Raw genomic sequence first — 25,816 nt, forward strand, 5'->3', positions numbered from 1 at the left:
ACTGCTGGCGCGACGGCATACAGGAGCTTATGTGGGCTTTTATTTTGAAAGTGCACACATATTTAGATCATTTTCAGAGCTTGAGTAAATTTAGTCTTAGAACGTTCTCTTTGAAAATTGAGCGAGTATAATTGAGGGATAAACACAGGGGGTGGAAACGAACAGATGTGGAGCGGGTTTGTGGATGTAGTATGGAGGCTTTTGTTATTTTTTATGTTTACTCGTGTGCGCCCTCTGTTAAGGCTGTCCGAGTCGGTTTAGGATTCTCGCACGTCTCCGGTATTCCTCATCCTAACCGGGGTGTTAGCAGCCATATAAATCCGGCGCGTTGATGACAGTGTAATATTTACATGGATGTGGATACATTTTTGTATTTTTTTCATCGACATTCCAAGAAATATGCAACTAATTTGTCGAGAAATTTCATTTCTCAAGGGAGGTCGTTTGCTGTCAGCGCTGTGAGGCGGCGGCAGGCACAAACACGTCTGTCTAGCCAGTGAGGCGAACTGTTCGGATCAACCATCTGTTAGTACAGTCATAGTCTTACTTTCTCCCCCTGCTGAGAGGAAAACGCTGATATTTAATCTAGCATAAAATATATCCGCTACAGTAATGGCAACCGCATAAGTGGACCAGAGCAAAATAAGGATGCGGAGCCGAAGCAATTCCGGAGTGAGGTTGGATGCGTTCGCTAGGCTTGTCCAAGAGACAATCCTGTGCCATCAGGTCAGTTTAAGCAGGCTTTAAGCTCTTTTACAGCGGATCTGGACGTAATGTGATTAAACTATAGGGTCTGAACAGAGCAGGTTAAATGTCAGTAAGTAATGGTTATCATTGTCCAACGCTAGCATGAAAACAGAGAAGTCACCAACTGGAGGGATTCTGATAGCACTGACCTAAAAATAAACAAAGCTCGAACAAAGGTCACCTTTAAATAGTGAAGGGCCAAGAAAACATTGTGCGCCTCTGAAATTCCTCGAGAAGCTGTTTGTGTCACACAACTTAGGCCCTGTTTCAAACAGTATTCGTTACTCAAACTATACATGAAAATCCTTCATTAATTTGAAGATAAGTGAATGTATTATTGTGGATCGAATGCTTCAGCAAAGCTTCTGAACACCTTACCCTATTTTCCTGCCAAATTCAACATCGCTCTCAGCAGGGTTGGGTAAACCTTGTCTATGCAGACAGTCATGTATTGATTATTGACCATGAAAGAGAAACTGAGAAGCAGAACATATTTATGTTGTGCATTTAATTTGAGCATAATTAGGAATCCATGTTATTTTACACTGTTTATAATACTTAACTTTGCTTCTCCATAATATTGCATCTTCGAAAGTAATCTGGTTTAGGTCATATTTTCTGCTTTCTACTTACTGTATCTTAGTCAGTCGAGAGTGACCTTTCCTTGTGTGTGCTCTGCAGAACCCAGTGACTGGTCTCCTGCCTGCCAGTGAACAGCAGAAAGATGCCTGGGTCAGGGACAATGTTTACAGCATTCTGGCAGTGTGGGGCCTGGGAATGGCTTATCGCAAGAATGCTGACCGTGATGAGGACAAGGCTAAGGCCTACGAGCTCGAACAGGTCTTTTAAGTTTGTCGCATGGCCTGTCATTCAGCTGCAGTGCACACCACTGAAGGGTACAGTGGAGTGCACTGCAGTTCAGTGAAATATTCAGGTGTAAAAATATCAGTCACACAAATGCGTATTTGTGCATATTTCCTGCCCTCCCACGATATTGCATATTAAACATGCTTGTAAATTTCACAGAGCGTGGTCAAGCTGATGCAAGGATTGCTGCAGTGTATGATGAGACAGGTAAAGTTAACCAATCCTATTCTTGTCTTTAAGGAATCTGTAAGTGATTGCTGTTGTAGTGGCTGCACTATTTTAGCTACAATATATTGTGCCCTTGATTTGTTTTTATGCTTTGTTTGAGCACATATGCATGGAACTGCACATACATATCTATGTGAAGCTGGCTGAGCATGTGGATGTTGCTACAGGTGGCAAAGGTGGAGAAGTTTAAACACACGCAGAGCACCAAGGATTGCCTGCATGCCAAGTACCACACTCCCACCTGTGCCACTGTGGTAGGGGATGACCAGTGGGGTCACTTGCAGGTAGATGCCACGTCACTGTACCTGCTGATGCTGGCGCAGATGACAGCATCAGGTGAGCAGAGGCCTGTACTTGTGGGGGTGGGTAAAGATGTACGTTTATGTGTATTTATTACTAATTTTTATAAAGAACAAAATCAACAAATCAACTGTGATTTTAAGATCAACCAGGAATGTAGAATATTAATATTTTCCATAATAAAAGGATAATCTGTCTGGATCATCAAAAGCATCTAGGATGGGTTAGTCTAGTTGTTACAAATCCCAGTATTAGGTGAGCAATATAATGATAACATTTTAGTTTTATCATGTTAAATTACATCACAATATGCTCTTCTGTATATTATCACCTTTGTCTGCATGTATCATAAAAAGACATACTAGTTATTGTGAGTCTATAAACAATTACAAGTGTATAATAACTGCGTAGCAGCAAGCAGCTGATAGGATGTTATGTTATTATTACATATTATAATATTATTATATCTTAAAAATTTATTTATTTTATTTTTAAAATATGACTGTTTTGCCATTTTGGAACTGAGGAGACACTGCTTTAGTTCTGAAAGTGAAATGTTTTCCTGTTGTTGTTTGATACAGGATTTCAGCTGCTCAACAGTTCGAGGTGTCCTTTGTCATATTTTTCATTTCATAATGTGCCAAATGTTTTCAGTGGTGACAGGTCTGGACTGCTACAGGTTTAGCACCTGGACTTTAATACAGAGCAATGCTGTTATAATACATGCAGAATGTGGTTTGACACTGTCTTGCTGAAATAATCAAGGTCTTCCCTGAAAAAAGACGTGATGGCAATATATGTTGCCAAAACATATATTATATATATCATTCAGCATTAATGGTGCTTTCACAGATGTGGGCGTGTCCCATGCCTGCTGCGCTTATACAATCTCATACTCTCTTACACTCTTACACAATCATGAATACTGGCTTTTGAACTGCACTGATACCAAGCTGAGTGGTCTTTAGCCCAAAGGACACAGTGTCCATGATTTCCATAAAGAATTTGAAATGTTGAATTGTCAGACCACAGGACACTTTTCCACTTTCCCTCAGTCCATTTTAAACGAGCTCAGGCCCAGAGAAGGTGGTAGCATTTTTGGATCTTGTTTATATATGTTTTTTAGAGTTTTAACTTGAATTTGTGGATACAGTGACGAACAGAAACTTTCACAGAGTGGTGAACCCCTCCTTCATTGCTGGACTGTTCAGCAGGCCAGCCGATGAGAGTCCCTGGGTAGATCTCAGACATTTTCAAAGACATACCAATTCTTTAAATGTGCTTGGACAAATCAAGCAGAGAAGTGAGAGTGAGGATACCCAAGTGTGTCCTATGCGGAAGTATTTTTTGTAGCTTCTAGGCCTGTGGTACAGTGTCTTCACTACAGCCCTGTGTAGCGACTGAATGATTACAGTCACAGTGGGATGGCACTGAGAAATCATAGTTGATTGCAATTAAATTGTTGATGTGATTGAATTTCAGTAAAGTCGTTTTTTCATGCATTTTCTTGCATAGTGCATTAGTTAAGAGCCATTTGAGATTGAGAGAACAAATTGTCAGGCCTGCTCTTTATTATTATGAAATAAAACAATATAATCCATTTGTAGTATAATTATTTATTGTAATTGATTGGAACTGAATTATAAGCTGCACTTATTTTATTCTACTTCACTGTGTATTGTAGTTTATTGTATTGTATTGCATCTTATTGTTATTGTATCGCATTGAATGGCACAGAGTTCTGTGTTCAACTCTGTTTCTTCTTCTCTTGGTGTCTGCAGTGACATTTTGTTTCTAGCAGTATCTGAGCTCAGGACTGTCTTTTTCTCTAAGCTATTGGTAACTAGCAAAGATACTTTCTCTAGATTGACAAAGCACTTCTTGTAAGTCGCTCTGGATAAGAGCGTCTGCTAAATGCTGTAAATGTAAATGTAATTGTTAACATACAGCTTCTTTGTGAATACCTATTTGTACAATACAGTATGTAAACTCTATTATAGGTCTGTGCATCATATCTAACCTGGATGAGGTGGCGTTCATTCAGAACCTGGTGTTCTATATTGAAGCTGCGTATAAAGTTGCTGTAAGTAAGACCCTGAACATTGAATTCTGAGCATACTATGCTTAACTTAGTAAAGAACCATATGCTTGTTACTGTGTAGGATTATGGCATGTGGGAGAGAGGAGACAAGACTAACCAAGGAATCCCGGAGCTAAATGGGAGCTCTGTTGGAATGGCAAAGGTAGGAAGAGTATAATTAAGGTCTACTGATTTGCTTGCAATGCTCTTTGCAAACACTGTGATGTACATAAGTAACTGGACAATAAAGGGACATTTTAATTTTTTCACACCATTTAAAAATGCCCTCTGATTTTGTACATTGTATGAGGTTTTACACCATTAAGGTTACATTAACTTATGTTAAGGAACAGTTTTCTTTCATCTCCTCTAAAGTTACCACTCTGGAGATTTAAAGTTTTGTTATGACAGCAGTGATATGCTCTTTCACATATTGTTAGGCTGCCTTGGAGGCTATTGATGAACTTGATCTGTTTGGAGCTCATGGAGGCCCCAAATCAGTGATTCATGTTCTACCAGATGAAGTGGAGCATTGCCAGGTATTACACTGAAGATCTGCATAGATTCCAGACTTCATGCCAAAGCACGATCATCTTTTACCTTTAAGCAAACAAAAGTGGGAAATCAACTGAAAAATGGCAAAGTGAAATGGAAGCAAAGCTTCTGTTTTCATTTAGCAAACCTTTGCACTCTTTCCCATTCTGCTTATAAATGGTCCTTTCTGTGTATGATTGCAGTCTATCTTGTGCTCTATGCTGCCTCGAGCCTCAACCTCTAAGGAGATTGATGCTGGTCTGCTCTCAGTCATCTCCTTCCCTGCTTTTGCAGTCGAGGATGCTGACCTGGTCAACATCACCAAGAGCGAGATCATCTCTAAACTGCAGGTACTGTGCAAGAATTGCTATTGCATTCTATCTTTTACACCTTCATTATATTAATGTTGGACATGTGTAAAAAATAGTCTTATGAGTCTGGCAAGCTAAAGGTCTAAGTTGACTTAGCCAAATTTAGGTGAAGGAAGTCAAAAATAATGCTTTTTTTGTATAAAGAACTGTATAAACCAACAAATTATAATCATTCCAGGGACGTTATGGGTGCTGCCGGTTTATCAGGGATGGGTACAGGACCCCGAAAGAGGTAAGTCTGTTTTGTTGTACGTTATAGAAAAATGTCATACTTCAGCGCATAGATGGTAGATAAGCGCTTTGTTTCAGAGAACGACAAGAATGCTCAGTCAATGCGGATCAAAGAGAACCTACAGCAATGTAAAAATCAACTTCCCTTTGACCTACTAAGCCATTATATAGATCACATTTTTCCATACGTCATATTTTTAGACCTACCAACCATGTTTAACACGCTGATTTCATGATTGTGATAGGATCCTTCTCGGCTTCATTACGACCCAGCAGAATTGAAACTGTTTGAGAATATTGAATGTGAATGGCCAGTGTTTTGGACTTACCTTATACTGGATGGCATTTTCAATGGGGATCCTGTACAGGTATACACATTATATTTTGACTGCATTAATGCTTATTTATTGTTTATTTAGCAGTTCAGGAATAGAGGTCTTTAGCTTTTAGGGATGTGTAGTGATGGCCATTTTCATCCACAAGTGGGCAGTATGTTATTGCTGACATACGTGTAACTGTACAGGTGCAGGAATACAGGGAGGCTCTGGAGGGCATCTTGATCAGAGGCAAGCATGGCATCAAACTGGTGCCTGAACTTTACGCTGTACCGGCTGACAAGGTAAGAACAAGTGTAAGCGTTTTGATAACTGTTCTTGCAGCTCTCTGTGCAGTTCAGTTCAGTTCACTCTCTTATAACTATTTGTGCGTAAGTGGTTATGATCCTGACCTCAACATGATTAAATTGTGATCTTGGTCATGAGAAACAGAAAATGCAACCAACTACTAAGACTGAAACTGAAATCAGGTCTCCCAAAAAAGAATTGAAGCTGTAATAAGATAAATGGTGAACCCACTCAATGCTGAAAAGTTTGATTTTGTATTTAGTTGTTGTGGCTTTTGTATAATTTTCTGTTAAGTACATGATTTAATGAAATTGTACTTAATAGCTGTAAATTAATTGACTGGAAATCAGATTAACAAAAGGTTAGAAAGAAATTAGTACTTTTTGTATATATACACCTATCCTAAGTAAGATGCTTGCAGCATGTCCCAAAATTCAGGGACAGGGCCGAGGTTTTTTGTCATTATTCCTTTTAACAACATTCCATATTTGTATGGGAACTGAGGACACTACTTGTTGTAGTTGTGAGACTGGAATTTTCCCCATTCTTGTTTAATATAACACTTCAGATACACAACAGTCCAGGATCTCAGTTGTCATCTGTTGCACTTCATAATGCACCCCATATTTTCACAGGGAGACAGCTCTGGTGCCTGTACTGTCTCTTACTACAAAGCTACACTGTTGTAACACATGGATAAGATGGCATTGTTTTGCTGAACCTGTGGAAAGTCAATCAGAATAGATAAACTTTTGTTATATTACATTTTTTCTTACATTACCCCATCTCAGCTTTCTTATACTGTGTTGCAAGCATCAAGCAAAAATTTAGCTTTTGTGTATATTTACAACATTGTGTAAAGTTGATAAGATAAAATATTAAATATCAATCCTTTGTGCTGTTTTTAAAATACATATCTGTTAAATACAGTGTTAAGTCACTACTAAAGTGTACAAATGGTTGCTTTTGGTTTTAATTTGCATTTTACCTACTGTCACAACTTTTCTGGAAATGGATTTGTGCATAATAAATAGATAATAAACAAGATGGGCGTTTCTAATATTGTGGCCCGTGTATGTACAGTAGGGAAAAAAAGTATTTAGTCAGTCACCAATTGTGCAAGTTCTTCCACTTAAAAAGATTAGAGAGGCCTGTAATTGACATCATAGGTAGACCTCAACTATGAGAGACAAAATGAGGAAAAAAAATTCAGAAAATCACATTGTCTGATTTTTAAAGAATTTATTTGCAAATAATGGTGGAAAATAAGTATTTGGTCACCTACAAACAAACAAGATTTCTGGCTGTCACAGACCTGTAACTTCTTCTTTAAGAGGCTTCTTTGTCCTCCACTTATTACCTGTATTAATGGCACCTGTTTGACCTTATCTGTTATCTGTATAAAAGACACCTGCCCACAACCTCAAACAGTCACACTCTAAACTCCACTATGGTGAAGACCAAAGAGCTGTTGAAGGACACCAGAAACAAGATTGTAGACCTGCACCAGGCTGGGAAGACTGAATCTGCAATAGGCAAGCAGCTTGGTGTGAAGAAATCTACTGTGGGAGCAATAATCAGAAAACGGAAGACCTACAAGACCACTGCTAATCTCCCTCGATCAGGGGCTCCACGCAAGATCTCAACCCGTGTGGTCAAAATGATCCAAAGAACACCATACCAACTGTGAAGCATGGGGGTGGCAACATCACACTTTGGGGCTGTTTCTCTGCAAAGGGACCAGGACGACTGGTCTGTGTACATGAAAGAATGAATGGGGCCATGAATTGTGAGATTTTGAGTGCAAACATCCTTCCATTGGCAAGGGCATTAAAGATGAAACGTGGCTGGGTCTTTCAGCATGACAATGATACCAAGCACACTGCCAGGGCAACAAAGGAGTGGCTTCGTAAGAAGCATTTCAAGGTGCTGGAGTGGCCTAGCCAGTCTCCAGATCTCAACCCCATAGAAAACCTTTGGAGGGAGTTGAAAGTCCGTGTTGCCTGCTGACAGCCCCAAAACATCACTGCTCTGCATGGAGGAATGGGCCAACATACCAGCAGCGGTGTGTGCCAACCTTGTAAAGACTTACAGAAAACGTTTGACCTCTGTCATTGCCAACAAAGAATTTATAACAAAGTATTGAGATGAACTTTTGTTATTAACCAAATACTTATTTTCTAAAATTATTTGCAAATAATTTTTGTTAATAGTAATAGTTTTTCCTCATTTTGTCTCTCATAGTTGAGGTCTACCTATGATGTCAATTACAGGCCTCTCTCATCTTTTTAAGTGGGAGAACTTGCACAATTGCTGACTAAATACTTTTTTCCCCCACTGTATTTACAAGTGATAAACTAAAATGAACTAGTATAAATTAGCATGCCCAAATCCTGCAACAGAATTGAGTCTGTGCAACCCTATCCTTCATGTGTAATACAAATTTAAAACCACAGATCCCATAACCCATGCCAAACCAGTGCTAAAGTACTATATGATTAACATGACAAAAGTAAATTTAATGTTTTCCCTCATGCCTCAGCTGTATGGTTGTGTTTCAGGTTGAAGATGAGTACAGGAATCCACATAGTGTGGAACGGGTGACCACAGGCCAGCTCCCTCATATGTGGGGACAGTCTCTTTACATTCTGGGAAGTCTTCTATCAGAGGTACAGTACCTTAATCTAAACATTACTGTCAGACCTCAGCCTCTCTAACAACAGTACAACTGGTTGTCTAATTACAGTATTTCCTCGCCATTCAGGAGCTATTTTTTGTGAAATGAAGCATGTCTTTGAACAATTTATACTTCCCATGAAAACATTGTATTAAATGTGGGATTGTTCATTCCTTTACTCAGGGATTTCTTGCTCCTGGGGAGATAGATCCTCTAAATAGAAGATTCTCCACAGGGTTCAAACCAGATGTTGTAGTCCAAGGTAAGTGAACATGTAGACAGAAAGCAAGTAGACAAACTACTTCAGTCAGAAAGCATTTTTACTGTTTGTTGTTATCTTTAATCAGGCAGGTTTTACAAATTCCTGTTTTTCTATCTAGTGAGTGTAGTAGCAGAGTCAAAAGAGATCCAGGGCCTGCTGAGGGATTATGGGATAGATGTCCAGACTGTATCAGAAGTTCTGCCCATCCGTGTCATGCCAGCTCGTATCCTGAGTCACATCTACGTCAAACTGGGTAAAGATTCATTACACTCACACACCTTCTCCTTGAGCCCTCTTCTATGAGAAGAGGATGTGATGTAACTAATTGAACATCCAAGTTATCATGCTATCATGCTCGAAACACTTGTTTCTGTTTTTTATTATTCAAAAAACACATTTGGTTATTGATTTGTGCAGGAAACTGCAAGAAGCTGAATTTGACTGGGCGGCCATACCGGCATATTGGTGTTTTAGGGACCTCCAAGTTCTATGAGATCAGAAATCGTACCTACACCTTTACCCCACAGGTATGGAGATTTTTATGTTGTTCAGCCTCTAAGGTCAATGCACGCATGCACGCATGCACGCACACACTCATTTTCTAGCTGGAGCCTATCCCAGCAATAAGGTCAATGCATATAATGCAATAAATATACTCTTTCCCATTAACAGTATAGCCAAACGTATGAGAACACTGGACCATTACACCTATAAGAACTTGTTATACTTGTATAGCTCTTCCACCTGCAACTGTAACAGCCTTAGTGCTTCTGGGAAAGCTTTCCACAAGGTTTTGGATTTGTGTCTGTGGGAATTTGTGCCCATTCAGTCAAAAGCACATTGTGAGGTCAGGTACTGTTGTGGGACTAGAAAGCATGGCTCACAGTTGACTTTCCCCCAAACTGTTCTCACAATGTTGGAAGCACATAATTGTCTAAAATGTCTTTGTATGGTACAGCATTAATTTTACCCTTCAAGGGGCATACCCAAACCCTGAGAAAGAATCCCAGACCATTATCTCTCCTCCACCAGACTCTTACTGTTGGCATTGTGCAGTTTTGTATTTAGCATTCTCCTGGGACCTGCCAAACCCAAATTCATGCAACAGACTGCCAGATAGTGAAGCATTATTCATTACTAAATGTTTCTACTATTCCAGGATCCAGCGGGGGTGCGCTTTACACCACCTAGCCACTGCTTGGTATTGCACAATGTGATCCTAGGCTTGTGTGCATCTGCTCAGCCATGGAAATTTCCATTTCACAATGATAGCATTTACAGCTTACGTTTGTTTTATAGAGTGATAGAAAACATGCAAGCACACAGAAAGCTGCAATTCCATTATATTCATTATAGCCAGCATGCATGCGAACCAACTACTCTGGGTGCATTATTGATTCTAATAGAATGAAGTCTTCTGAATGAATTTTTCTGGATGTATTTCAAGTTAGTTGACTTACTCTGAGATTACTCTGGGATAATTTCCAAGTTATTTTTGGTTGTAATAGTTGGGATGTGATACTACAAAATATGTAGAAGATTATAAAAAGCAAGAACAATAGTGGAAATAGAGTCAAAACCATGATGCTTTCCTTTCTTCTCTGTAGTTCATTGATCAGCATCATTTCTACCTGGCCCTGGATAATCAAATGATTGTGGAGATGCTGAGGACTGAGCTGGCTTACCTCTCCTCCTGTTGGCGGATGACTGGCAGACCCACACTCACTTTTCCTATCACACGAAGCATGCTGGGTAACAGTAAAAACAGCTGCTCATACATATTGCACGGTTACACACATAAAATGTCTTAATCAAAGCTATGAAATGAGAATAAGAATTAGGATTTCTGCTTTTCATTGGTATAGTGGATGATGGTGAAAGCATTGATCCTTGCATCCTGTCCACCCTACGAAAGCTTCAGGATGGCTATTTTGGTGGAGCAAGGTCAGAAACAACAGAGATCAGTAGTAGTGAATATAGTCTCATGTTTTCAGATGCTAATACTTTCACTATTGCTTGATCTAAAATACTTCCCTGCTGTGTAGAGTGCAGATGGCAAGCCTGTCCACTTTCCTCACCACCTCCTTCCACACCCAGCTCAGCTTCATGGACGCTGACCCTGATGAGAACCTTTTGGATGTGGATGAAGATGATGATGAAGAAGAAGATGAAGACAATGAAGAGACAGAACATGTTTTTTCCCCCTCTGGTAGTCCTCTTCTTAACACAAGCTGATGTAATGCCTGTTTAAATTCCTGTGCACAAACGTGTTTTTTTTAAGGTTTTGTGGTGGTTTTATTGTTGTTTAGAAGATTCAAAAGGCATAGAAGATTCAAAAGACGTGCTTGACGAGTACTTCACACAGCTCCTCCAGAGTACCACCACAAAGCCACATCTTCCTCCCATTCAGAGGGGACAGCACCATGTTTTCAGTGCTGAACACACCACCAGGGACATCCTGACTCTCATGGCTCAGGTTCAGGGCCTCAACATGCCTAGTAAGCCCATAAGACCCTAAATGATCCATTCCTGTTTTTTTCCCTAGATTCCTTTCGACAGGCCTTGCATGTTTGATCTGTTTCGTATCCCCTTGATCATTCTATGATTTGATGAGTTTTGTAGCCTCAAAATGGAAAGTATTCCTAGTGGAGTTCTCTTTTAATTAGGAAGCAGAGCTGTTATTGAACAGACTACAGCAACAAGACAGTGCATGTATTGAGTACTGTGCAAAAAGCAGAGACCATTATTCATTTATTTAATTTCCAGTTTAAAATGCCATTAAGTACAAGTTATTCAGTATTACAAGTTATATTTTCAGCACCAGAAACTTGCTTTTGCCTTTATTACAGTTTCAGTTTTTTTCCTGAGACTTGCTTCCAGATTTCAGACATATATGTGATTATATTGCAGGTACGCCTGTTGTTCTAAGAATACCAGCATCTTTTTTGTTTGATTTTCAGATATTCTTTTTTGTCTATTTACTTTAGTCAGTAACACCTTTTTGAGAATTATACATCCTTTTCGACCTGTAGTGTTTTTTTCTGGCTGTGGAATGACAAAGAGACACAAAGTGAAAAGTAAAAAGTAAAAAGGCTTGGAACTCAGGCTGAGACTGAACACACAAGGAAAGCAAAGGGGTTTAGCTGCAGGTGTGAGAAATTGAGTAGGTGGAGCCAGGTTGGAGCAGAAAAAAGAAAACAAAAGCATGTGGCCTAGCCATGTGCAGCACCGGTTATCTACTTAAGTAGTTTATCTGATGGTGACAGTTTTAGCAGTCCACCAGGGCTGCGTTTAGCCCCAACAAAACATTAAGATTTTATTTTATTTGAACAGAAATGGTGGTGCGTTAAACACTCTTAACTATGACAGCAGCTGAAAAGGCCATTCTTAGTGTGCTTTTAGCTTATTCTATTAAAAAAACAAAAACAAAACAAAAAAAATTACAATGTTTATGACAATCTTATAAACGTCTTTAATTGTTGCGTACACCAAGCTGTTGTGGCCGTATTTGTAGAGGACTTTTTTAAAATCCATTGTGTGCACTGCTTAATTAATAAAGTTGGGTTTATGTACACATTGCTGCTGATCGAGAAACCCCTCTGACACCCTTCAAATAAGAGAAAACATACCTCAAATCCCAGTGCACAATGTTTCACACCGTATTGACAAAACATATCATTCAGCCTGTAAATACTAGCAAAATGGTGCACATTTTGAAATTGAATGTGGCCCAGATCTTGCAAACTTGTTAGGAGTCCCATTTTCTTGTTGTCTTTTTCTAACATTTTTAAACAGATTTCACTTTTTTTCACCTTTTCCTTGACTTTCTTTTCCTTTTTCTGTAAACTTCTTTTATGCAAGTGGATTAATATAAATCTACTCTCAGAAATATATGCTGAAAAATGAAAAGCTTGTACTTGATGGCATTTTGACTGGAAATTCAATAAATAGGGTGGTCTACAGCTTTTGCAAAATACTGTATGGTTTATTTTCAAAAATATTGTTGCCGACTCTGAACCTGTTGGCTATATCTCCTTTCCTTCTTGCCCCTTGTTGTCTCTCAGAACCATCTATGTACTTACCTGTGACTCCCATCATGAACAAGCACAGGAAGTCCCTGAACCTGCTGGAGGTTCCCCACCCTCAACACCAAGGTCCTCACCAACACAAGGCAAGTCTCAAGGCGATAGTCAAACTCTGGGCAACCTTGACCTCAGTTCTTGTGTCTGTTGCCAACATCGATTGGGGCGTGTCATTGCTCCATATGTTCACACCGGAGAATTTCTTCATCACTATGTCACTTACCAACACTCACATTGTGATGAACAACAATTGTTGCTGGGTCTGTGGCATGGCTAATGCAAAAACACCTGCAGACATTGTGCATCACTTAAGTAAATCTTTAACCATGTAGGTCATGAAGTGCATTTTGTGCATTGATCTCATCACTCATCATCTGATAAAACACAGTTGCAGGTAATAAGTGCATTATGCATTTTTTGAAGAAATAAATGTAAAACTACTGCTTCAGTATAAATGTAAAAATGGGAGAATCTGTTATTTGAACCGTCCTGTATAAAAGAATGACTGGGAGTGGATAGCTCATTCTCATTTGGTATGGTCAGCACATGAGTGTGTGAAAGTTTTCAAAGCCAGCACAGTACATAAAACTACTTATGCACTGTGCTGGCTTTGAAAACCTTCATGCTTCGCCAAATGTATTAAACTTTTGGTGCAAATGGCCTTGAGTATGAAAAAAAAAACTCAGGCATGGAAATGACAAAATTAGCTTTTCCCAATTGTTCCATAATTGCCTAATCACAGTTATATAAGCGGACCATGGTAATTTTACACATTTGTTAGTTTACAGAGTCACAGTTAGGATGTGAATGTGTTTTCATCAGTTGGGTTGAGCCAAATGACATGAATTTAAAAAAAGCACAAAGTGTGTTTATTGAGACATGCCATGGATCTTACAAAACCAACAAAATAATTAAGATAGACATGTCCTTTATTTGTTTTTGCATCACTAGACTTCTAGTGTTGACCTGCACTTGCCCCGTGATGCCCATGGAAACACAGACTTCGCTGCTCTGGTCAGTCAGCTGAAGGAATGCCCAACATTACAGGACCAAGCTGACATTCTCTATATTCTCTATGCGATGAAGTAGGCATTCACACACTTACATAATTACTGAATCATTTTAATCATTTATTATTATCATTTTTGCTGAATGCGTTTTTAAATTATTTTCCTTTGTTTGGTATGTGTGGTGACTAGGGGTGCAGACTGGGTAGTCAGTATATCTGAGCAGTGTGGAGCCACAGTGCGCTCTCTGCTAGGAGAGCTGTACATTAAGGCTGGAGCAAGTCAAGAATGGGGACTCATTCGCTACATCTCAGGCATTCTGAAGAAGAGGGTAGAGGTCTTGGCAGAGGTGAGAAGAGACTCCTAAAAGGAATACCCAAATATCTAATCGTATGCCCGTTCAGCATTTGCGCAGTTAATTACTATAGAATATAGATACTATTATTTTATCTTGTGTCCCTGTATTTCAGCTCTTGTCTACTGACTTCTGTTGTCTGGGTTTTATGGTAAAGAACTTTTTAAAATATTGAACGGAAAACGAGATGCACAGTGATAGCATTTTGTAACAAATAACAAATGCTCTCCCACCAGTCTCACACCCTTCCACCAATGCACCCTCAGTTGGAATGTCAACACAACAAAGTTTGCATAGAAAAAAAGAAAAAACTCCATGAATCAAACTTTGCATACACATGCACATACATAAATCTACACACACATAAATTAGTACAAACACACACACTTTTAAATGTCTTTACAAAAAAAATACATACAGATATTACAGACAATGTATTCCCATATTTTGATTGTTGAGAAGTCACCTTTATAATAATAAGACCTCTGGACAATCCAAAACCATATGTTTCAAAGAAGCAAGTAACCGAGGAGAGGACAACTCACACTTGAGACTTGATATCTGTTTGGCATGAAATCTTGAAAGTGGTGTCCAGTGTGTCCTTAGACAGAGCTTAAAATTAAACAGCTGGTGATTGGGATTTTTCGATGCCTTATAAATGTCTCTTCAAGTCATCTCCCAGTTTGCTGCCAATTACCAAATCCTTTTCTCGTGGATTTTCTGTACTAAGACCAGAATAATATATTGTTTGTAGCTAAGAGTATGTCTATGAAACAAAACCTTTGGAAGGGCTATTTAGTATACATTATGTAAGTGGATTATTTGTCAGTCCTGATCCCCAAGGAACCTCATATACTCAAGCGCAACATGTAACCTCAAATAAAGAAAAAAAAATGATGTTCCTGTACCAAGTTAAAAACAAAGTTCTTGAAAACTACAGAGCCCTTCAGGATTATATACATTCCCAAGAGAATTAATACACTTTCATGCCCATTGTTTAGATTCAAAGGGTTTGTTAGCTGACTTGATATCTCTGTTATGCCACAGAGGTGCATGAACATGCCCTTTCAGGTTGCACTTAATCTGTTTTTAATCATTGTGAAACTGGTTATTTTGTAAGCTGTGAAGTGAAGTGCACATTTACTGTTTGAAATATTAGAAAAGTCTAATGGGATGAATCAGTACTTCTTCCAAATTCCTCCAATGAACCATTCAGACAGCTGGCGAATGGGTAATCCATGTTATTAACTGAAAAGACTGGTGGTAAAGTCTGAAGTGTGGTAGGGATCTCCCCTTGCCATTCTAAATATATTTGTGCAGCAAATATACCTTGTCCCATTAACCAGATGTTGACAATGGAGTCATCATACTGACAATATGAGGTGTTAATATGTGTGTTAATGGAATTTCTGTTATTTTATAGTTCAGTCAGAGTTACAGTAAAAAGTTACTGTTTATGGTAATTGAATATATGCTGTAGATACAGCAAACAGAAGATAGGTTGAAAAACGATGGACTATCCCTTTAAGGGCCAGTCCAATCTTCTTAGCTCTCTGTATGTTGAATAATTCCCATTCATTTGTGAAAAGTAATTTGAAAATCAGTATGTGTTTAATCTTTAGGCTTGCACAGATCTGATCTCCCATCATAAGCAGCTGACCGTGGGTCTTCCTCCAGAGCCTAGAGAGAAAGTCATTACAGCGTGAGTGTGTGCTTCTCTTCTAATCCAAGACTCCCTTGTCACTATGTGGGGGGAAAAAACTTAAATCTAGTCTTCTACTTCTTTCTTCATTATTTATAGCATTTTTTCTTCCATTTTATATTTTTTAGTCCTCTCCCACCTGAAGAGCTGAATAATTTGATCTATGAGGCCAGTGGCCAGGATATTAGCATTGCAGTGCTAACACAGGTAAAGCTACGACATTGAAATAATCAATAAATTGAATATATGCTGACATTCATACTATTAGAATCTTAGTTTCTCTCCGTTTCTCATTTCTGGGTTTCAAGTAGACAAAACCCAGTTCTTTTAGAAAATGATGAGCATTTACCTCATGGTTGTTATGTGTTTACTTATTTTAGGAGATCATGGTGTATCTGGCCATGTATGTGCGTTCTCAGCCAGCACTGTTTGGAGACATGCTACGTCTGCGAATAGGCCTTATTATGCAGGTGATGGCTACCGAACTGGCCCGAAGTCTACACTGCTCAGGTAAGGATGGCTAGTCCTGTGCTATTGCTGAAAAGCTGTGGGTCTTCTTTTTGCTGTACCACCATGAAATACTTGCCCTCTAATTTTTTTCCTTCATCAGGTGAGGAGGCATCAGAGGGGCTGATGAACCTCAGTCCGTCTGACATGAAGAATCTGCTGCATCACATCCTAAGTGGGAAAGAGTTTGGAGTGGAAAGGAGCAGTAAGTCTGATTTACTAGAATACACTGGCTGTGAGGCTTAAATTCTCTTCAGTCATTTAATTAAAAGTGACAGAAAGGAAACTTTGCTGTCCTTATTAAGTATCCCAAAAATACACACACACACACACACACACACACACACACACACACACACACACACACACACACATATTTTCTGAAACTGCTTATGCTTATGGGTCATGGGGGTTGCTGGAGCCTATCCCAACAGTCATTGGGCAGAAGGCAGGATACATCCTGGACAGGTCCATCGCAGGGCAGACAGACAGACATACACATGCACTCACGCAAGTTTACTTAGTTTAATAAGTACATTTCTTTAAAATCTAGTCAATAAATGCAGTATTTTATTGTAAGATTTTTTAACTATTGACGATTCCATATGAATCCTGTGTATGTGTTTGTACACCAAAATTAATCAAAATTCATCTTTGGATGACTTCCTTTTTATCTTTTTCATTTTTTTTCACAATTAAATAAACTAATTTTGTGACTGTGTTTTTAAGGTATATGTAAATGATATTTGTTCTGATTGGTTGCCCTTATACCTCATTCAAAAAGCAGTCCAAGATAAACAGTCCTTATAACTTCAGTGTGAATTGGTGGATTTCTAAGAGGTGAAGTTTCTGCAGCTTAGTTTCCATATATGGACTGGGGCATCAGTGGTATGATTTGAAACTTTAGCACTGTTTATGCTTATTATGTATCCACTAAATGGGGGCCTTTAACAACTGAGGAGATTGTTTATTTGCTCTAGTCCTTGGCATTTTACTTGTTTAAAGTAATTTTATACTATGAAATTAACTTTTTTCCATTGGCAGATTGGTTCTGGTTGTCTAAGCAAATCTATCAGATAAACACTAAATAAAAGTACCTTACACCTGTAAAAATATGATAGAAATAGATTAAATAATTCTTACAAAACATCATAATATTAGACATATTGGCTATATTAAAGATGATTTCTCGTATTAATATATCATTGTTGCAGGAAGTGAACATTCTCTTTGTTGTTATCTCATACTTACCCTCTCTGTGTTGTGTGTAAGTGCGGCCACTTGAGTCCACAGCTACCAGCCCAGCTATCTCCATCCATGAACTCGGACATACAGGGGCTACCAAAACAGAACGTACAGGCATCAGGAAACTGAAGAGCGAAATCAAACAGGTGAAAGTCTTTTTAAGAAAGTGCACAATACAACAAAACATTTTAAACCCAACTTGAACTCAAATTTCAATTTGAATTGAAAGTGACCATAGACTTTGTTTTGCTTCCAGCTTGACGATTCCAGACCAATAAGCGTGGGTTGAGTTTGTAAAAGAGATTAATTATGGGCATGTGTGTTTAGATACCACAGAGCTTACATGCATACTTAATGAACTTGTTCATTCATGTCTTAAGCATTATGGTGATCAAATACACCAGAGATTTCAAATTCCGGTCCTGGAGGGTCTCTGCATGGTTTAGTTTCCCTATTTCAAAAAACAATTCATTTATCAATTATCAAGTCTTCTCAGCTCAAGTGAGGGAAACTCCAACCTGTGCAGTTATGTGGCCAACCAGGATTTGAGTGTGAAAACTTTGGTATAAACCATGCTGAATGCCTATTTCTTTAACATTTACTACCCATTTCAGTTCTTGTACATGGTGACTGTTTTCACACAGCTTTTTGAATGTTTTGCAGTGTGATTTGCTCATCCAAAACCTCCCCCCTTCCTGCTGAACTTTTGACCTGTAATCCTTGTCATTCAGTACCCCTGTGTTTAAAGCAACCCCACCCTACTTTTCTTACATTCAATTTGAAATATGCTAATGTGGATGGTTAAGTTCAGTTCAGAACAATCCTGAAGGAGCATTCACATTCCAACAGCATTTATTCATCATCCCTTTTGTCCTTTTCTGTCCGTACATTCTGCTTTCTCTCATAGATCTTTACTGGCAGTCATTCCATCAGCAGCAATGTCACATCCCCCCGCTCCACGGTAATCCTGTTACCCATGCCTTTCTCCTCATGCCTCATTCTCATTACATCCTTGACAACTTGGTGACATGAAAGTGCTACATTCTTGGGTGGTCATCGTATATATGGATGCATAAGATAAATATGTTACAGTGATGCTCTTCCACTCACAACAAACATCAACTTGCTGCATCATAACTTGCTGTGTTCTCTGATTCTGCTTACTTAATATAACATTTGCATGAAGTTTGATGTTATCAGACTAATCCTTGTTTTATATATCAGTTCACAAACCGTAGAATGACAAATTAATGGAAACATTAGATAACATGGATTTATTAGATATTATATTTGTGCTTGTTATATTAGCTTATGTTTTTTTTTTCTTTTAATTTTGGTGTTGGTTTTTAGACCTGCTCTAGGCTGACAAACAGCCCATCATCTTACATTATTCATATTAAAATGAGAACTGACATTTTTAAATTGAGGTTTATTCACTCAATGTAGGACTACTTTTTCATTTGCTGTTTCCATTATTTTGTCTTCCTGTTGAATGAACAATCACATATACACCGATCAGACATAACATTATGACCACCTCCTTGTTTCTATGCTCATTGTCCATTTTATCAGCTCCACTTACTATATAGGAGCACTTTGTAGTTCTACAATTACAGATTGTAGTCCATATGTTTCTGTGATACTTTGTTAGCCCCCTTTTACTCTGTTCTTCAGTGGTCAGGACCCCCATGGACCCTCACAGAGCAGATACTATTTGGGTGGTGTGTTGGTGTGTGTTGTGCTGGTCTGAGTGGATCAGACATAGCTGTGCTGCTGGAGTTTTTAAACACCTCAGTGTCACTGCTGGACAGAATAGTCCGCCAACCAAAAATATCCAGCCAACAGTGTCTTGTGGGCAGCACCCTGTGGCCACTGAAGAAGGACTAGAGGATGACGAACACAAACTGCAGCAGCAAATGAGCTGTCGTCTCTGACATCTACAAGGTTGACCGGCAAGGTAGAAGTGTCTAATAGAGTGGACAGTGAGTGGACACAGTGCTGTGTATCTATTCGTACCAACACACACCAACAATCCACCGTTGTCAGTGTTACTTGCTCTGTGAGGGTCCATTGGGCTCCTGACCACTGAAGAACAGGGTAACATGGGGCTAACAAAGTATCAGAGAAACAGATGGACTACAGTCTGTAACTGTAGAGCTACAAAGTGCACCTATATAGTAAGTGGAGCTGATAAAATGGACAATGAGTGTAGAAACAAGGAAGTGATCATAATCTTATGCCTGATCAGTGTAATTACTCATTTTATTTTGTGCCTATGTGTGTGTCTCTGTTTCTGCGTATCTTAATACAGAGGTGCAGCAGCCCTTCCACCCCTAGTGGCATCCTCTCTCCAACAGGTACAGGTGACTCGCGGCTGCAGTGGGAGGAGAGGCAGGGTCAGTGGTTGAGAAGACGCCGACTGGATGGGGCCATCAACAGAGTGCCCATGGGCTTCTACCAGAAGGTCTGGAAGATTCTGCAAAAGTGCCATGGCATGTCTATTGCTGGATACGTACTACCCTCCTCGACTACTCAAGAGGTACAGGAACCACACCCTCATGCTTACATTCTTTCAAAAGTACTAAAGATTTCATGCCTAAGTGCATTTCTACATTATTATAGATGACAGAAGGGGAGATTAAGTTTGCTGTCCATGTGGAGTCAGTACTGAACCATGTTCCTCAGCCAGAGTACAGGCAGCTGTTGGTGGAGGCTGTCATGGTGCTTACTCTCGTGGCTGAAATGGAGATATCCAGCATCGGAGGAATTATTCAAATCGACCGTATAGTTCACATGGCAAATGATCTTTTTCTGCAGGACCAGGTACACCTTGTAGATCTTTCCATAAGATAATAAAATCTATCAAATTTCTGCCTCTTTAAAGTGATACTTTTTCAACCTAATCTCTATCTGCATCACTGCATTTGTAGCCCATGGTCATTTTCTGCAGACAGCAATTAAAGAAGCAATTTGTTTCTCCATTCTTAGAAAAGAATAAAAAATAATTTTACTCTAAGGATTTATAAAAGAAATAAAAAGTTTATTCATGTGAAAAATGAATTCTGAGTCAACGCTTTTAATTTTTTTCTGTACGGAAGGCCAAAATTGGAGTCTAAGCTAATTGACCATGTACTACAGATTGTCAGATTGAGTATACATTGAGTATACTCATAATGAGTATACATTGAGTATACACATACATTGATCTTGGAAATTTACTTCTGTATTTAGAAATGGTCTACATATTTGTTTCATTGTAAGCTTGTAAGTCAAGTAATTCATCCCCCATTGGGTTGCAGAAGTCCAGTGGGGCCAATGAGTTTTTCTTGGAGAAGGACCCAGCAACAGGAATTTGCAACTTCTTCTATGACAGTGCTCCCAGTGGCAGCTATGGCACTATGACCTATCTATCAAAGGCCGTGATTACATATGTTCAGGACTTCCTCCCTAGCACCAGCTGTCTGATGCAGTGAGGAAAGCAGCTCCAGGAATGTGATGGCTTTACCACTGACCATGGACCTGTTTCTTTAATGGTAGCCCAACTTCCACACAGTAATGCAACACAGTAAACCTGGTATCCTGTCAGCTGCAGATGGCAAACTACCAACAACAAGGATGCGGTTTGAAATCTCAATATTCCAAATTACAAAGAAAGTAAATTACTGTGGATTTTGGGACCACTGTATAACTCATACTGGTAACTGATAACTGATTTTACTAAATAGCATGTGAAATGTGACATTCTACTATATTTATTTTACACGGTCTGCCTGAGTAAATTAATGTTATTTTAATATTTAATAATTTATAGTTTTATTCAAATACTTATAAGTTTATCCAAATAATCGTAATATATTATCAAATATATGCAGAATGTTTAGCTACTAATAACAAAGATAATATTAGGAAAAAATATATCTTAATATGTCCATATACGTTTGTGGGCTTATTATGAATGTAGGTCATTTTTGTTTTAGCTCAGTGAAACATTGTGTAAATGTAACACTGAATCATAAGTTTGCTTTGTGTGAGCCTGTTACTTTGTGAAATAATACACCAATGGTAATATGAATGGTAAAAACTGTTTTAAATACACATTATAGTTGAAGCATGTTTACAGACAAACCTAAAACCAGCTATGAACAGGTACTGCAACACACTTACTTTGAGCATTTCTTAAATATTAAGAGATTTTGAGGGGAACAAAACAAATGTATGTGAACAATATGTTTTTTTTTCTCCAGCAGGAACATCCTAGCTCTAATCTATGGGGCAGGAGGGAAACAGGTTTGTTGTTTTTCATTTTTATTTTGCATTTATCTACATTATACTTGAACTTTCTGACAGAGTGGTGGTGCTCTAACCAGTGCCTGCAGGGCCTGCATGGAGAAGCAGCATCTGAGTGAGAGCTATGATCATGTTTTGATCAGTTTTCCTCTTGGCTAGAAAACAAACAGCTACTTCTGTGGAAAATAGCACTCCTACTGTGAAATGCTTTAAAAACAATGCCACAGTTCTGGGAATAGACAATGTTGCAATCATTTGATTCTTTCAGTACTTGGTTCTTCAGTCTTATATGGTAATTTAACTACATTAAACTGATAGTGTTCAAGGTTTTTCCAAGACCTGACCTGACTGTTTATCCTTATGTTTTTGTGAGTCAGTGGCTTAACAAATCAAGTATGTTTGGCAGTAGCAGAAAATAGTTTAATGTCTTTGAAAGATGTAAAATGTTGCCTTATAGGACTGGTACTGCTCTGCACCTATCAGAGCTCATTAAAGGGTCTTGAGTTTAGGGCCTGACCAGTATATTGATTGGTTGATAATATTTAGATTTACATTTATGGTACTCAGACACTGCCAGAAAAAAAGCCAGTGCTGATACCTAAAGATACCAAATTAAACATAGCATAAGAGCCATACATTTCAATGAGCACTTAGATTAGTGCTCACTTAAGTGCTGTACAAAGAGATGGGTCTACGGTCTGCGTTTGAAGACCATGAGAGAGTTTGCTGTTCGTTTGGAAGTTCATTCAACCACCTGGGTGCAAGCACAGAGAAGATTTTTATGCTTGTTTTCCATGTGTCTTGAAAGATGGTGGGTCAAACTGAGCTGTACTTGAAGCTAAAAAAGCTTGAGGTACAGTTTGAGTATTGACCATTGCCATAAGGTAGGGAGAGGTAGGGAGAGGCTGGTCTGTTTTTGTGTTTTGTAGGCAAGTATTGTGGTTTAAATCTGATGCTGGTAGCTACAGAAAACCAGTGAAGGGAGCGCAGCAGTGGAGTGACATGCCTGAACATGTGAAGATTGAAGACGAGCCGTGTGGCTGCATTCTAGATCAGTTGCCAGGGCCTGATGACTCACATAAGAAAACCAGTTAAAAGCAAGTTGCTGTAGTCAAGATGAGATGAGATGACAAGACACTGAACTAGCACCTGGGTGGCCTCCCAAGAGAGAAAGGGCCAAATCCAGCAGATGTTGTAGAGGAAAGTTTGGTTCGCAAAATGAGCTGAGAATGATAACTGGTTAACCGGAGTCACACCAAAACTTCTTGCATCTTTAATTGGAATGACCAAGGAGTTCTTGAATGAAATGGTGAGATCATAGTGAGGAACAGGGAGGAATAGCAGCTCAGTCTTGTTGGTTTGAGCTTCAGGTGGTGGGCCGCCATCCATGAAGAGATGTTAGTCAAGACATGCTGAAATGCAACTAGATACCTGGAGTATCAGAAGATGAGAAGGACAGCATTAGTTGGGTGTTGTCACGACAGCAGTGGTAAAAGCCTTGTGGGACACTGGTTGAGGGCCTGCATGTGGACCCTCTTCTTTTTACCTGATAAGAGCGACCCTCCAGATAGGACTTGGACCACTTCTAGGCAGAGTCAGGGTTTCAAGGTTGGTGAGGAAAGACGGGAGAATCTTGTGGTTGACAGTGTCAGAGGTTGCAGAGAAGTCAAGAAAAAGAGAACCATTGACAGTTTGGCTGCTCTTGCTACTTGGAGTGGGCAGGTGGTTGGGTTGCTGGATTTGAGTAGCTGTAGGTCATCATCTGTGGAAAGAGAAGAAAATAGATCAGGGAATTAAGAGGAAGATGATGAAGATGCAAGGAAAGAGAGGATCCTGGCAGATTCTAATAACCTTCTCCTCAAAGAAGGTACTAAACTCCTAAGAGATAAGAGAAAAGGGTGATGGGAGAAAGAGCGTTAAGGACAGAGGAGAAAATGGTGAAGAAATTGCGTGGATCAGATGCTGATGCTTCCAGTTTCCCTCTGTACAAGAATTACTTTACAACAGTTACTTCAAGTGAGAACTTAGAAAGTAGAGATTTGTAGGAGCGAAGATATGATTCAAGCTGGGATTTCATCCATCTTTTCTGAGCCTTTCTTAGCTCTTGTCAGTTGCTGAGCAGGACACCGGTCAGCAATGGGGAGGGTGGGGACAATCTTGCTGGCCTGGAGAAGAGAGGACACGGAAGGTTAATTGCAGATGAGAGTGATGAAGGTAAAATATCTGCAGCACTGTTCTGGGAGAGAGTTGAAAATGAGTCAGAGTGGGGAAGTTGGGACAGTTGAAGCTGATGTGGACAGGGACAGCGGAGGGGAAAGTGTAAAAGATAGATAGTGATCTGAGCAGTGATTTAGTGTTACTGCAATATTAAGTGCAGGGGTAGGCCTGCTAAGGATCAGGTCCAGAGCATTGCCTGCTTTGTGCTTTGGAGGAGACTGGTTGAAGATGAGGTCAAAGGATGATAGCAGTGGGAAGAGGTAGGATCTGCATCTGGTCAAATGGAAGGTTAAAGTGACCAAGGAGAATGAGTTCCAACAATGGGCAAGAAGAATATCTAACTCATCTATGAAGTTGCCTAGAGGACAAGGAAAGGGATAAATGGCAATGATATTAAGTTTAATGGGGAAAGATACAGTGACAGCAGTGACAGCATAATTAGTGGCATAATATCTACCAGTATTGACCTGTAGTTTAATCAGTATCCATGAAATTGTTGCATATTGTACACTATTAATAAGCATCAATTTTTGGTTGCGGCATTGCTGGGATTCAGACTCACATCTCCTGACAGTAAGGTAAAATCTTAGATTGAGTTACCCCTGTTAAAATATCACCAATAGAAGCTGAATTGGTAAATCTAAACATAAAAACAGTATCAGGGTTAAAATTTGAAAATGTATCCAAACCTAAAATTTAGCATGAGAAAACTTGTAGAATGCAAGTTTGTCTTTTTTAGTAAAGAAAATTAAATAAAAATAACAGACTTATGAGTGGCTCTGCCCCCAGTGCAACAATATCTATATTACTATAAGAGTTTGTGCTGTTTATTTGAGTTTAAGAAATGTTACAGTTGACAATCATTATCTGTCAGTTAATCACTTTTTAACTAATACGACTGAAGTGTAAAATTAAAATAAGACAATAAAATTATAGCTTCCCTTTAGTTATTTAAATGTTTAGCCCATTAAAATCAGTATTTTGTCAGCTACAAAATTTTTATATTGGTCAGGCCTCATTTGATTCAATTGTTTGCAAAACCATAGGCAGGAACTTGTTCTTTCCCCTCCAGACTCAAAAGCCCAAATAGAATTTAGCATTCTGTCCCCTCTTTGCAAGTGTCACCCCTTTGGTTCCTGTGAGTTCTAACAAAATAAGCAAAATAAGCTGTTTTTTCATATTTCAAGTTCATCTTATTTTCATGTGTTTGATACTGTGTCAATAAAATTGTCAGGTTCTTTCACAACCAAATTCTTATGTTATCTTGTATTTGTCAGTTTTTATGTCATTTTAGCATGCTAAATGAATTAAAATGTCTTTCGTTGTAATTTTTTGTGATTTATTTCACCAGCTAGCATTTTTTGCTTGCAGTTTGTGTTTTATTATAAGCACATCAAGACATTTAATATATGTTTTAACAGTCTCCACTGGCCTAACTGTAGTTAAATCTTTAGACTAATGACAAGTACACAGATGGCATCCCCATGTTGTGCA

The 25,816-nt window shown here is 38.9% G+C and overlaps 1 protein-coding gene across 6 annotated transcripts; it reads left to right on the forward strand.

Annotated features, from left to right (window-relative positions):
- Positions 1 to 94: 94 nt before the first annotated feature.
- phka2 (phosphorylase kinase, alpha 2 (liver)) lies at positions 95 to 25,650 on the forward strand. Of its 6 annotated transcripts, none has more exons than XM_037545635.1 (32): positions 95 to 726; positions 1,429 to 1,587; positions 1,774 to 1,821; positions 2,010 to 2,178; positions 4,143 to 4,225; positions 4,305 to 4,385; positions 4,663 to 4,761; positions 4,960 to 5,106; positions 5,306 to 5,359; positions 5,604 to 5,726; positions 5,882 to 5,977; positions 8,543 to 8,650; positions 8,842 to 8,920; positions 9,039 to 9,173; positions 9,338 to 9,447; positions 10,528 to 10,672; positions 10,786 to 10,864; positions 10,966 to 11,129; positions 11,233 to 11,418; positions 12,985 to 13,091; positions 13,954 to 14,087; positions 14,202 to 14,358; positions 15,987 to 16,066; positions 16,195 to 16,273; positions 16,447 to 16,576; positions 16,677 to 16,778; positions 17,846 to 17,964; positions 18,075 to 18,098; positions 18,726 to 18,779; positions 20,130 to 20,357; positions 20,441 to 20,641; positions 21,118 to 25,650. In XM_037545635.1, the coding sequence occupies exons 1-32, from the start codon at positions 649 to 651 to the stop codon at positions 21,289 to 21,291; spliced, it is 3,732 nt and encodes a 1,243-aa protein (XP_037401532.1). In that variant the 5' UTR covers positions 95 to 648; the 3' UTR covers positions 21,292 to 25,650. The 6 variants fall into 6 exon arrangements, with proteins under 6 accessions (XP_037401532.1, XP_017573326.1, XP_037401534.1 ...); XM_017717837.2 differs by having other exon boundaries at positions 98 to 726; positions 11,230 to 11,418; XM_037545637.1 differs by having other exon boundaries at positions 98 to 525; positions 11,230 to 11,418.
- The last annotated feature ends 166 nt before the right edge of the window (positions 25,651 to 25,816 follow it).

This window comes from Pygocentrus nattereri, chromosome 15, assembly GCF_015220715.1.
Source record: "Pygocentrus nattereri isolate fPygNat1 chromosome 15, fPygNat1.pri, whole genome shotgun sequence".
Lineage (NCBI taxonomy): Eukaryota > Metazoa > Chordata > Actinopteri > Characiformes > Serrasalmidae > Pygocentrus > Pygocentrus nattereri.